The sequence below is a fragment of the Fukomys damarensis genome, unplaced genomic scaffold, assembly GCF_012274545.1.
Source record: "Fukomys damarensis isolate Sample0158 unplaced genomic scaffold, DMR_v1.0_HiC HiC_scaffold_5, whole genome shotgun sequence".
In the NCBI taxonomy this organism is placed as follows: Eukaryota; Metazoa; Chordata; class Mammalia; order Rodentia; family Bathyergidae; genus Fukomys; species Fukomys damarensis.
This window is the reverse complement of record NW_022900917.1, coordinates 74,957,455-74,969,708: the sequence shown is the minus strand read 5'-3', so window position 1 is coordinate 74,969,708 and position 12,254 is coordinate 74,957,455. Positions and strand designations below refer to the sequence as shown.

Below are 12,254 nucleotides of genomic sequence, written 5' to 3'. Positions count from 1 at the left end.
TGCATTTGAGATAGAATATACTTCAAAATGTTTGACTTGTACAGGTAGTTTTATGCATTCCAAGGCTTTAAAATAATGTGCCAATGTCCACTTCTGTGTTTTGTAATGTTGTGTGTGGGTAAATGATTTTTTAAAATTTTGTTTGAATTTCTTTTTTTTATTCATTAAGTTTATTTGGTACATTTTAGGTATACAATATGATGACATTCATCATTGGGAATTTGTACCTTTACGTGATATATCTTGGTTCTTCTTTTTGTCCCCATTCCACTGCCCTCCACCCCTTCCTGTTTACAATAACTTTGTTTCTATTTTTTCCTTTTCTCTTATTTATTCCTTTCCCTTCTTTCCTTTCCCCTATGCCTCCCACTTTCCCTTCCCCCTTTGAACCTTGTCTTCCTATTTCCCATTATCTATTATACATTTTGATCCTTATTTATACTTTCAGTTTCTCACACCAGAGAGACTATTTGTTATGTGAACATATATGTCCTATTTATTTTGCTTAAGAGTATGGCCTCAATGTGCATCCATTGGAGAACCTATATGCCAATAAGATGGAAAACACAAAGAAATGGACAGATTTCTACATACATATGAATTACCAAAGTTGAGTTAAGAAGATCTCAAAATTCTAAACAACCCGACATCAATCAACAAAACTGAAAATGTAATTAAAAACTTACCAGCTAAGAAAAGCCCAGGCCCTGATGGCTTCATTGCTGAATTCTACAAGACATTTAGAGAAGAACTATTGCCACTACAGTGTAAACTCTTCAGTGAAATTGAAAGGGAAGCAATACTCCTGAATTCATTCCTGGAAGCAAGCATCACCTTGATCCCAAAAGCAGAGAAAGACCCAATTGAAATTGAGAGCTACAGACCAATCTCACTAATGACTTTTTTAAAGTAGAAGAAAATCTCTGTTTTTCTTAATGAAGCTATTTCATGGAATTATGCACTTTTCTTAGTAAAGTCAATCAGAACATAGCTAAGAAATAATCACATCTTGAATCAAAATACCCACAATGAATTTGGATGCATATACATATATACTTATATATGCATATACACATATATAAACTTCCTCTAATGGCAGGGGATAATAAGAAATCTCACTAATTCTTAGGTTTTTCTTCACTAAGATCCTTTACAGGAGACAGACTTTGCATATTTGAATGTTGAGCACTACTATTACAGATAATTAACTAATGAACGTTAACACCAGAAATATGTAGCAAGAAGAACAATACACAAGTGAACAAATTCCTCTAAAGTTGCTATGAAGATTGGTAGAAAATAGTACTCTACTATAATTGCGTGGCTGGTCCTCATTATGAAGCATACTATTAATATAGTCTGATTTAACCTTCCCCAAGTCCCAAGTCATGTGATAGGCTTATATTGTGGCTGGCTGATTTCTGAAGAATGTAGACAGATTAGGAGTTTTGTGAAGAAAAAGATGTGGCTGAGTTTTTAGAAATTATTTACAAGGCATGGGTGAAGATGCTGAATTTGTATGCTTAAGCAAAATGATGACGGGGAGAAGACAAGCTAGCTATCTCCATAAATAAGTTATACAGAAGTTATTAATATCAGATGAGGGAATTATTTAGTATATTTGGGTTGCCACACGTAGATGTTAAGGTGCTAGAACTCAGAAAACTTTTTAGAAAATTCTGAAACACTTTAGGCAATTAATGAATTATTAACTAATCAATTAAAATATTTATTAAATTCAACCAAGATTCATGAAGTACTTGGCACAGACAAAGCTTTGTGTGAATTTCTTAGAAGAGAAAAAAAAATATGGTATGTGTCTTCCAGGCCCTTCTGCCTGTCCCCTCTGTTGAACCACTGGCCATCTCCCCCTGAAGGTCCAGATCTGCCCTTCCCTGGTTTCTAAGTCTCACTTTTGAATAGGCCCGAGCTACTGTAAGTCTCTTCCTTCCCCCTTAGATTGGAAATTGTGTTGCTGGCTCAGAGACCAGAGTCATAGTCAAGATTTCTGGGGTCTCTATGGATCCTTGGAGGTCTTTTGCCTTCTCCAACATGGCACCAGCAGAAAACTTTAGCCTGCAAAGAATTCCTACCTCTTCCCCATTAATAGGCATAACAGGCAGGAACAGAAATCTCTAGAAGTCTTTTCTTTTGCCTCCAGTCTGTTGCCATTCACTAGGCATCCCAGAAATATTAATCAGCATCTACTTGGTGCTAGGCACATATGCTGTGTTCTTAGATATGCAAAGAAGATGGTTAATTTGTACTGACATAGATCCACCCAGGTATCATTCTTATAGAATTAGGACAGAGGTGGTGATATGCTCCTCAGATGTTGCCTTGAACGCAGGAACTAGTGTAGGGTTCTCATTTCTGGTTCCTGTGCCAACGCTTGTGCATTGCTGCTGTGCTTCTCTCACCTCCCCTCAGCCTATTCAGTGCTTTTATGTAAATAGTTCTGATTGCTTTGAATACAGCTTCAAGAAGATCCAAAAACTATTTTTTCCTGAGTGGAAATAGTAAAGATAATACCAAAGGAAAATTATGTAATTTACACAACTCAGATTAACACAGGAAAATAATAAAATTGTGGTAGAGAGAGCAAACATAAGCACTTTCTCTTTCATAAGCCCATATTTGCTTTGTACTTTTTTCACATTGATGCTTAACTTTTTTCAGGAAAAACTAGATCTAAATAAAAAAGTGTAAGTTACAAAATAGTACAGAAAGTAATGGCAAACAAAAGTCAATACAGTTATATGTTCTAAAAACCATAAGAAAGAAAACCTAAAAAGCTGCAAATCTGTAAAAAAGTAATAGATTAAAAAACTGATTATACTATTAAGCTTATAGGAGCACATCTGAATCTAAAAGGCGCTGGAGATAGATAAGATAAAGTTATATTAGGGGAATGCAAGCAAAAATTAGAGTGGTTAAGGCAAGATTAATATCAGGTGATAGAATTTAAAGCAAACTAGCATTAAATAAAACCATGAGAACCACTCTATTATAATAAAAATAATATAAAGTAAAGATCCAGTCCTTTTATTCATTCAGTTGTTCATTACTTGTGTGTAAAGCATAAGATCTCAGAAACACAAGGAAACACCAATAGAATCATCTCTGTTATGGGCCAGGGATTTAGCTCAGCAGTTCAGTGGCCTGCCTCGCAAGCTCAAGGACCCGAGTTCGATCCCCGGTACCAAAAAAAAAAAAAAAAAAAAAAAAAAAAGAATCATCTATGTTAGAATTTTTCTGAATCATTTATTTTATAGATATGATAAAAAGTATGACCACTTGTTATTTGAATAATATAATAATTTTGACTATCTGTGTGATTTAACCCTTAGGCTAAATTTCTTCTTATAAAAATTGATAGTTTTAAGACTCCGTGATAAACAAAACCTTCATTTCTAAAACAAAAATTATACAAATTAGTAAGCAATAGAAATAAAATGGAGTATAAAATATTTGTAAACTAACAAATAAAATCTGGAAAATCAAAATGCTATCCCAATCTGGTATTATATCACTAAGAAAATAAAAATATCATTACATGTTATTTGGAAAGTAAAAGTGTCAGTAAATACTTTAGGCATTAGAATCAGAGATGCTTTCTCTATGGAGCAGTCAGCCACCATGCCATAGGAATGTAAATCACCATGGACTTTCTGTTTCTCCATCTTGCCTGTGTCCTGTAACCGTCATTATTTAAAATGGCCCAGCAAGCCCACGATTTCCTTCTGTGGAACTGCTCCTATTGTCTCAGAAAATAGCATCACGATCCACCTGACAGTTCAAGTCAAAAATTGGGAATGAATGTCCCTTATTGGTAAATTTTACCATCAAAATATATCCTGAATTCAGCCGCCATCACCACCTCCTGTCATTTTGTTCAAACCAGTGTTGTTGCTCCACCAGATCAGCTCACGTAGTCCTCCCGCTGTCTTCTCAGCTGCTGTTCTTTACACCTTTACCAAAAGAGAAAATGAAATGACCTTTGGAAATCAGTGGTTTTCCCTAGTACTTGGAATAATGTTCAGATTCCTTCTGCCTATGCCCTCTCCTTCCACTCTCTTCCTCCTCCGTGTGTTCCAGACAAGCAATCAAGCAGAATAGTCCTGGAGGAGCTGCTGAAGTCCCCCATCCTCCACTGCCCTCCAGTGTTTCCTGTTGGCTGGGCCCAGCCAGACACCAGACACCCCGAGAAGTAAGATAAAGAAGCCTGCGGGGTTCTCTTCCTGCTGCTACACAGAGCACAGCAAAGACGGCAGGAAATGATAGAGCAAATGAACAGGCTCTGTGCCCCTGTTGTGAGCTAGGACAATGAGCCGCACCCTCATGAATATACTGCAAAGGTGTGGACTCTTCAGAAGATGGTGAGAGCCAATTATTCATATTCAATTCATTTAAGGAGGATATCTTTGTAACGTTCTTGTTCTTTCACCTTGGAACAGCTGAGACTAATGGATTGCATTGCAAGCAAAAGACTTCAGCCAAAGAATATGTAAGTGATGAGTGAACTTGGGTGCAAAGTCCAAACCCTAACTCACTGGACACAGTGGTCAGCTTGAGAAAGTAGGGCACAGTGTAGTCTGAAGGCAGATTGAAGCCCAACAGTTGGCCAGTAGTGCAAATGTGCATGTTCCAAGAAGAAGTTCAGTGGTCACCATGCATGTTTAGCCAGTTTCCCATTAAAATTGTACCTCTTTAGTATTTTCATTGTGGGGTTGAGTGGGGGCAGATAGTTGGCTGTAATATTATAAAAAGAAACAAAGGTCTATTTTTTTCCTTTTATTGAATTTATTGGTACATTTAAGGTATACAGTACAATTACATTCATTATTGGGATAGTATACCTTTAGGTGACAGGTCTTGGTTCTCATTTTTTTCCCCTTGTCCATGCCCTCCCTTCACCCTTCCTCCCCTCCCAAAAAGGTATATTATTATTTAGTGAAGAAAGAGGACCCTCCTTTCAAAAGTTATCCCTCCACTGGACTTAGTATCTTTGCTAACATCGCATACCCTGCCTTAGGAAAATAAGGAAGTGTGTTCAAAATGTGATTCTTCTACTGAGATGGGCAACTGTCTCTAAGGAAAGAAAGCTTTGCAAAGGTCCTGCCACGTGGTGTGACAAGGCCTGACACCTTGAAATTAATCCCCCAGGCTTGACTGTGTCCCAGTGCTTCAGCCTTATGTCCCCTTCCTGCCTCCCTAGCATTTCTGCTGCTTCGTGTGCTCATTTGCTTTCTGATCTTTGTTCATGAATTTTGCTCTCGTTAGAATGCTATCTTCTAAGAGGACAACCTTTATTTTCTAGAAAATTCCTACCACACTCCACATCTTCTAGGAAGCCTCCTTTGACCATGGTACCCATCCCTCTGTGACCTGCCCCACCGTTTGGCTTAGAACTCGGCACACCCACCTACCAGCTGCATGTCCTTAGCTCTGCTTTGATTGCTAATGTATCTTTGTTCCTCATTAGGTGACCAGGGCTACTGTTCTAGTCTGTCATTCCCTATATATCCCCTCAGTCTTATGCTTGGCACATGATAGATAAGAAATATTTCATTGCACAGACTTAAGAGCACTAATAGTTAAAATTGTGAAGCAAAGTAAAATCTCCAAGGAAAAAAAAGAGAAATTTATTGGTACTTTCACTGTTATTTAAGAAGCTAAACTAAATTCATAGGAAAAAATTTAAAAAGTTAATTGCTTTGTATTTTCTTTCTCTGCAAATATAGTATTTATGAATAGTGTCTATTTTCCCCTTCTATTCATCCTTCTAATTTAGAAGTAACAAGTTCTCACTGAAAATGGAGCAATTGTTGGCTCATTATTGTTTACATGAAAATAAGTAACTACTAAATTGAAATCACTGTTTCATGGGTTGAAAATTGTCAAATATTGGCAATTTATAGGATTTGACCTGAATAAAAAAGATTAAGAACTAAGTCTCTACCTTGTATCTGCTATACACCTCACAATGTATTTCTTGATTGGCTAACTTTTATAGTTGGTAATGCAACCATATACATTTTACTAAATATAGATCATCTGAGAGCAGGCCTCTTTCTCAGGAGGTAATGAGACTCCAGTCCAGGGTACTAGCTAAGCAAAGACTGGAAAGACAGCTGTCAGCTCTTGGAAGAGATTCAACAGGGCTTTTGCAGTCTCTATAAAGTGAATTCTACCGCCAACTCCATGTTCACTCCCCACCTCCGATTACATAACAACTTGAGAGTTAAAATAATGAAACATCATTAAAATGTTCTCATGTCCCTTTGGGCCTATCCCGCAATTGAATTTTCAAGTAGTTGATTCAATTTCTCTCTTTGGGTTTAGAAAGCCATTCATCTCATATTATCTAATTTATTGGACATATTTTGGCCCTGACAACTTTTCCATTAGTCATCCCTGCACACTTAGAGCGAATGAAGGAGACAGTGCTCGATGTTAATGAGAGAAAGAGCACCCAAGATGGCAGGTGATGGGAAGCCAGTGTCAGGACCTCCGAGCCTGTTGTCCTCCATGGGGACACTTAGCTGTAATAAGAAGAGAAAATGGCTACCTGTGGTTAATATCGAGGTTGGTGTCTGATGAATTTCAGTGTTAGCATGTGTGTCAGTGTTTGAATTCTTCTTACTGCCATTTCTTCATTCCCTGTAACTTTTCAACTGAAAAGAATGTTTCAAACTAAATGTGCTGAAAATATCTTTAAAAAAAACAAAAAACAAAACCCACACATTTAGATTCTGGTGCACAACAAATTCCCTGTGAAGAAAAGTTCCAAATTTGTGCCTATTTGCATTTCCATAAACAGAGAGAATCTTTGTCTGTGCTTATTATGTGACACATAGCAGTGTTAGAAATAGGGCATTTTGAGGCTCTAATTATGCATATGCTCCCATTCCTATTAGTACGCTTACAATGTAAAGCACTGCAAAGCTTGTACTTTGTGTTCAAGAGCTTTTCCCCCAAAAGCTGGTGTCCTAATGAATTTTAACCAACGGTGACCTCTCCACAGTAATTAAAATATTTTAAAAATGAAAAAGGTGCTAGAGTGCCACTGCATCTGAGATGGAAATGAGCATTCAGAACATGGAGGGGCACCCGGTGTTCATACGTGCACGGTATAGGAGCAAAGCCATGGAGAATGGGGCAGAGGAGATGAGCAGCAATGCAGGGCCCACTGAGGCCTAAGCCAGCCCCTCCACGAGCTCTGTGGCTGGCATGGGCCTTTGGAGTCCTCCAAATCTGGTCAAAGGCAGTGTACCTTAGATGCGTCACTGATCAGAGTCTGGGGTACTGCTCCTGGGCTCTCACACTCATGCCAAGTCCAGGTCCCAGATGTGTGAAGGGGCGAGCAGCGAGGTCAGAGCTGACAAGACCCGGGATCCAGGACTAAAGCAGAAAAGCAGGTGGTGGCTATGACAGGCTGTAGAAGTAGGCGTGACCTGTCAAGATAGCCCACCCTATGCTACAGGGTGAATTTTTCCCCCTCTTTCCTACTTTTACTTGGCTTAACCTTGCCCTGGAGAGCCTGTTTTTTCCTACCTTTAACAAATGTGAAACTTTGCCACCATTTATGGACTGATTCTTTATTGGGGACAGAAAGAACCCAGAATCCCCTCTAGAAGGGTACTTCAGTCCTCAATCCTGGGTAATGGACCCCCGATGACTTAGGGTGGGGTTTTTGATGTGCTTTGGGGCTAAAGAGAAATTCAGACACCACATTTCTATCTCTCTAGCTAGGTGAAGCTAAGTGAAAATGTATCAAAATTCAATAAACTCATAGCACCACCGTCTCAGGTGCACCAGCCATGTTCTCAGCCTCATGCAGCCAGTGGCTATTATGAGAATGCACAGAATGTCTCCTTCAGAAGTGCTGGAGTGTGTGGAAAGGTTGTAATAAAGTGAAATTGCAGGAAATGCTCTTAGATTCCAGTGCTGGGCATATGGGGCTCCCCACCTCGTCCCTCCGAGGTTTTGCTGCACCCTGACACCAGACACCTGCAAGGAGGAGACGCCTTGGCCATCACTCAGCCTCTCTATCCTCTCCCTCCTCCCCCAAACTGTGGGGACTCTCGTTTTAGCTTTTGTCCTGAATTCTATTTCTGTTCTCCGTTACCAAGCACATTCATTTGGTTTAGTAAGCCATAAATGGAATCAATAGTAACTGATTTTTCCCCCAATTTTTAAAATGTAGATCAAGCTTTGAGGAAGTGTTTGTATTGACCTCACTGGTTTAGTTACAGAAATGGAAGAAACCTAGTTGTTTTCAAATTAAAACATTATGTAAACATTCATATCCTGCCACATTTGGCCAGCAAAGAATTGCTAGTTAACAATAAAATTGTATTAACTGTTATTTTAAACATAACAAATGAAACATTTTAAAATTAGCCTACTCCAAACCCAGGCATGCTTGATAATAAAATCTTTCTCTGCTGTGTGAGTCACCTGCTTTAATTATTCAGTGAATGTTGCTCTGGTGGCGGGAGTCCATAGCGTCTCCTGCGAGTTTTTGTAATGCAGACTGTACCTCTTTTAAAACATTTCCAAACAAGCTCTTCCAGCCTTGAAATGTAACATCTTTAACAGTATAGCATTTATTGTTCTTTTCCTCTATAATCTCAGCTGAAATCTGGCCTTGCAAAAACGATTTGGGAAGCTTCCGGATATTACGGGTCCTCAGTTTGGTGTGCAAAGCCACACTGAAAGGTGGAGCTTAAGCAGATCTGCCATTCTGCATCTCATGCCTATCCTCCCACACAGCCTCTGGGAAGAGGAAGACATACCCGAGGCCATGGTCTCCTGTGTACAGGAGCTGAACTAAAGTCACATCCATGTGCCCATGTTGCATTTTTATAAACACAATAGAAATTGTGAAACTGAATTTGGTAAAAATCATGTCCTTGCAGTGCCACATGACACTGCAGAACAGGTAACAGTGAAGAAAGGTTGCCATTGACAGGTGGCTATCCACAAGAGCACTCACCTCCCCAGGGGGATGCTGTGGGCTCTCGGGCCAAGACCCCTTCATCCACTCCTTTGACATCCATTTACTGATACATCTCTCTCTGAGGTTCTGGCCACACAGCTTTCTACCAAAAGTCCTTGGTCAAATGGGAAAATAATGTCTTGTGTACAAGGGGTGATCAGAATATACAATGAGTGCCCAAATTAAATTAATTGCAGTAAAAGACGCATTGCTGTTCATTCCTTTGCGATATGCTCCCTTGCTTTGAGCACATGTATTCTGTCGCTCTTGCCAAGCTGAAGCAGTTGTAGAACTCCAGTTTTCTGAGTATCTTTCAGGCTATTCAAAAATACAGTGAATGCCGCTGCCAAGTATCACCCAAGAGAAAGGCAGGCTTGTAACATTACAGCATGCCCTCGTTCACCTTGTTCACCATGTCTGGCACCATGTGACATCCGGCTCTTCCCCAGAGTCAAAAGGACCACGAAAGGTAAACATTTTGAGTCTATTCAGGACGTTGAGGCAGCCACGACAGTGTAACTAAAGACACTCCCCCAAGAGAACTTCCAGAACTGCTTCAGAAAGTGGCAAAAACTATAAGTGTATTCAAAGTTAAGGAAAGTATTTTGAGGAGGGTTCAAGGTTGTGTCTTTTACTATAATAAATTTTTTAAAAATTAAAGTCACTGTATTTTGCAATCACTCCTCATATTTAACCACATGCCCTGGTAGGGTTGAAGCTACACGAGGGTCCTCAACTACCTTCTCAAATGCAGACTTGGCCCAAGCCAGCAGATGGAGCTCACTGGTCCATCTCAAAGTCCAAGTAGAGGCCTTAGCCAGCTGCATGGAGCTGGACCGCAGCTGTGCAACAGGAGAAAGATGGCAGATGGACTTCACCTTTTAGAATGGTGACCCTGTCTGCCAGGAAGCTGTGGTAGGTAAATGAGTCATTCCTCATCACAGAGAAGTTCACGCTAAAGAGGCGTGATGTCCACTTCAGGCCACTGTCTTTAAAAAGCAACCCTGGCAACAGGAAGAGTTTTAAATTTCCTTCTGTTGCTCTAGGAGCAATTGCTGTCTTGTAGGAATGGTGCTGGGTTAATGTATCTAGTGGTGACATTTGGTGCCCCGCCTATGGTTAGTGTCTGTGTGTGCTAAGCAGCAGGCTCTCTTCTCCCTCCGCACTCTGTTATCTGATGAGATTCTTCGGGGAACTTGTGGGGTCCAAATGCTCTCTGCAGTGCGTTTACTGAATGGGGTCCATCTGCTTTATTTATTGGGATCTCAGGATAGTTAGCACTGAACTTGTTTAGTTTTAAAGAAATTGAATTACAGATTTCCCAAGAAGGGAGTTCACAGTCCGATCCCTCACATGTTCAGAGAGGAAGAAGCCAGGTGCAGTGTACTGGATGAGGGTGCAAGCTTCCAAGCAGTGTACTGGATGAGGGTGCAAGCTTCCAGCTTTCAAGGTGCTGCCCACTATGGCACCACTGCATGCAAGCTTTGTTCCCAACACCGCCTGCTCCTGGAAAGGGGTGGCATGCTGTTGGCTGTCTGATAAAATTTGTTAAATGTCTTCCCCAAATCCCCGTGCTTGGCTTTGCAACTGTTGGATTGTTTATGACTTTGCAAGACAGCTGTGAACGGATAAAATTTGTGTTATCACCTTCTCTATGCCATGCAAGGGCCTTAAGTTTGACTCTCTCGTTGAAAATGTGGAGAAAAAAATTAAAATGTTTTAGCATCTTTTAAAAATTACAGATATGCCTATAATGTATATTTCCTCAATGTATGTCAGGGAGTAACACACCACTTGGTGTGTGTTGTATTTTTATTTTAGGTAGAAGAAGTAATCACAGGCAGCCGACAAATATCCAAGTCTGTGAAGACCACCTCGGATAGCAGCAGAGAGCAGACACACACCAGGTACCATGTGTCAGGCTGCCCTGAGCTTTATCACCTTGCTCTCTGAGCTGTTCCTTGCTGGCCAGAGTGCAGCATCTGAAGCGATGAATCTGTTCATGGTTTTAAAATGACACAGGTCATGCACGTCCACATTTGTATCCAAATCCTTAGTCCCCAGACTTGTAAGATTCTCAATCCCCAAAACTCCAATCTGTGCCCCTACAGGTCCCAGTTTCCTGTGAAAATAATAACAAGAGTGATGATGTCAATGTCAGTTGCTGCTGACGCTTACCGGATACTTGCTTGGTGTCTGGCACAATACTGTGTGCCTTCTCCACATCCACACCTCTGTCCTCACCATTTCATCCTCTTTCCAGAGGGGAAACTGAGAGAGAGAGAAATTTTTAGCTCGTGTAGCTGTGAAATGTTTAGAGAACCCCCCTGAGTCCTGCTCATATCTTTGCCCTCCTGCACCTCCCTTTTATGATCCTCGAGTTGCTTCAGACTCCTCGGGGCCCAGGCTACAGGGGTGTGAGCGTTCCCTCACCATGCTCCTGACCAGAGGTCATCTTTGCTTAAATTCTTTCCCAACATGACCCTTTTAAGAGAATATTCACCCATTCTCAGTCTTCCTCAGGATTAGACGTCTCTCCTGCCTCTCTCCAGCTCCTAAGTAAAGATCCCAGCTCTGCTACCTGGAGAACCTCAGGCCAAGACCAGCCCTCCCTTCAAAGGACAGCCCTCAGTGGGTTTTACACGAGCACCCACCTGTACTTCTCACTTCTCCCATAGAATGAGATCCCAGTCCTTTCAATACCCTATTTCTCACAATTGCAAGACTCTTAGCCTCCAGATGGTAAAATCTATTTTGAATTGAGGCAGCCTATCTTTGTGCTATGAATGTATGTGCTAGAATTATCATCATAAAAATACCTGAACAAGAGCTATCCTTACATCTCGCATAATAAAGCAGTCGGGCATCAGTACCTTCAGAGACAGTGTGGGATTTGTTGGAACAACAGGTAAGGAACTGAATTCCTCCCTCCTAAGAAGTGGGTTACTGTTTTTAGCCATGGAAATCCACTCCTATTTCCCTACTTAGTGATTTCCATTGCAGATACAAGATTCCAGAGTATCATGACTGTTATAAACATTCGCAGTCATAATTAACCCCCCCAGCACCCTCACGCATGTAAAAACTGAGTTTAATTTGTGCAGAATCACAGAGCCAGGAAGCCAAGTCACTGTGAACAGACCCCAGGAAAATCATTATTATTGTGATTACTCTTGAGGTTCTGAGACGTCTTAGCACAGTTCTTCACCATGTTTTTGCAAAGCCTTTCTATTTCATCTTTATTCTGAAA

At 40.6% G+C, this 12,254-nt stretch overlaps 1 protein-coding gene across 3 annotated transcripts in view; it reads left to right on the top strand.

Moving 5' to 3' along the window:
• The window catches only part of Lrrc6 (leucine rich repeat containing 6), a 91,717-nt gene that overhangs the window by 74,002 nt on the left and 5,461 nt on the right, over positions 1–12,254 (top strand). Inside the window, exons 11-13 of one of the 3 annotated variants that reach the window (XR_004516030.1) lie at positions 4,099–4,358; positions 4,458–4,507; positions 10,826–10,904. Coding sequence is in view for 1 of the 3 variants with exons in the window: in XM_010629582.2 (XP_010627884.1) it covers positions 10,826–10,911 (86 nt within the window). In the remaining 2 variants the exon portion in view is untranslated. Of the gene's footprint in view, positions 1–4,098; positions 4,380–4,457; positions 4,508–10,825; positions 10,912–12,254 lie in introns of those variants that run through there. The other 2 variants (XR_781277.2, XM_010629582.2) reach the window with 2 other exon arrangements.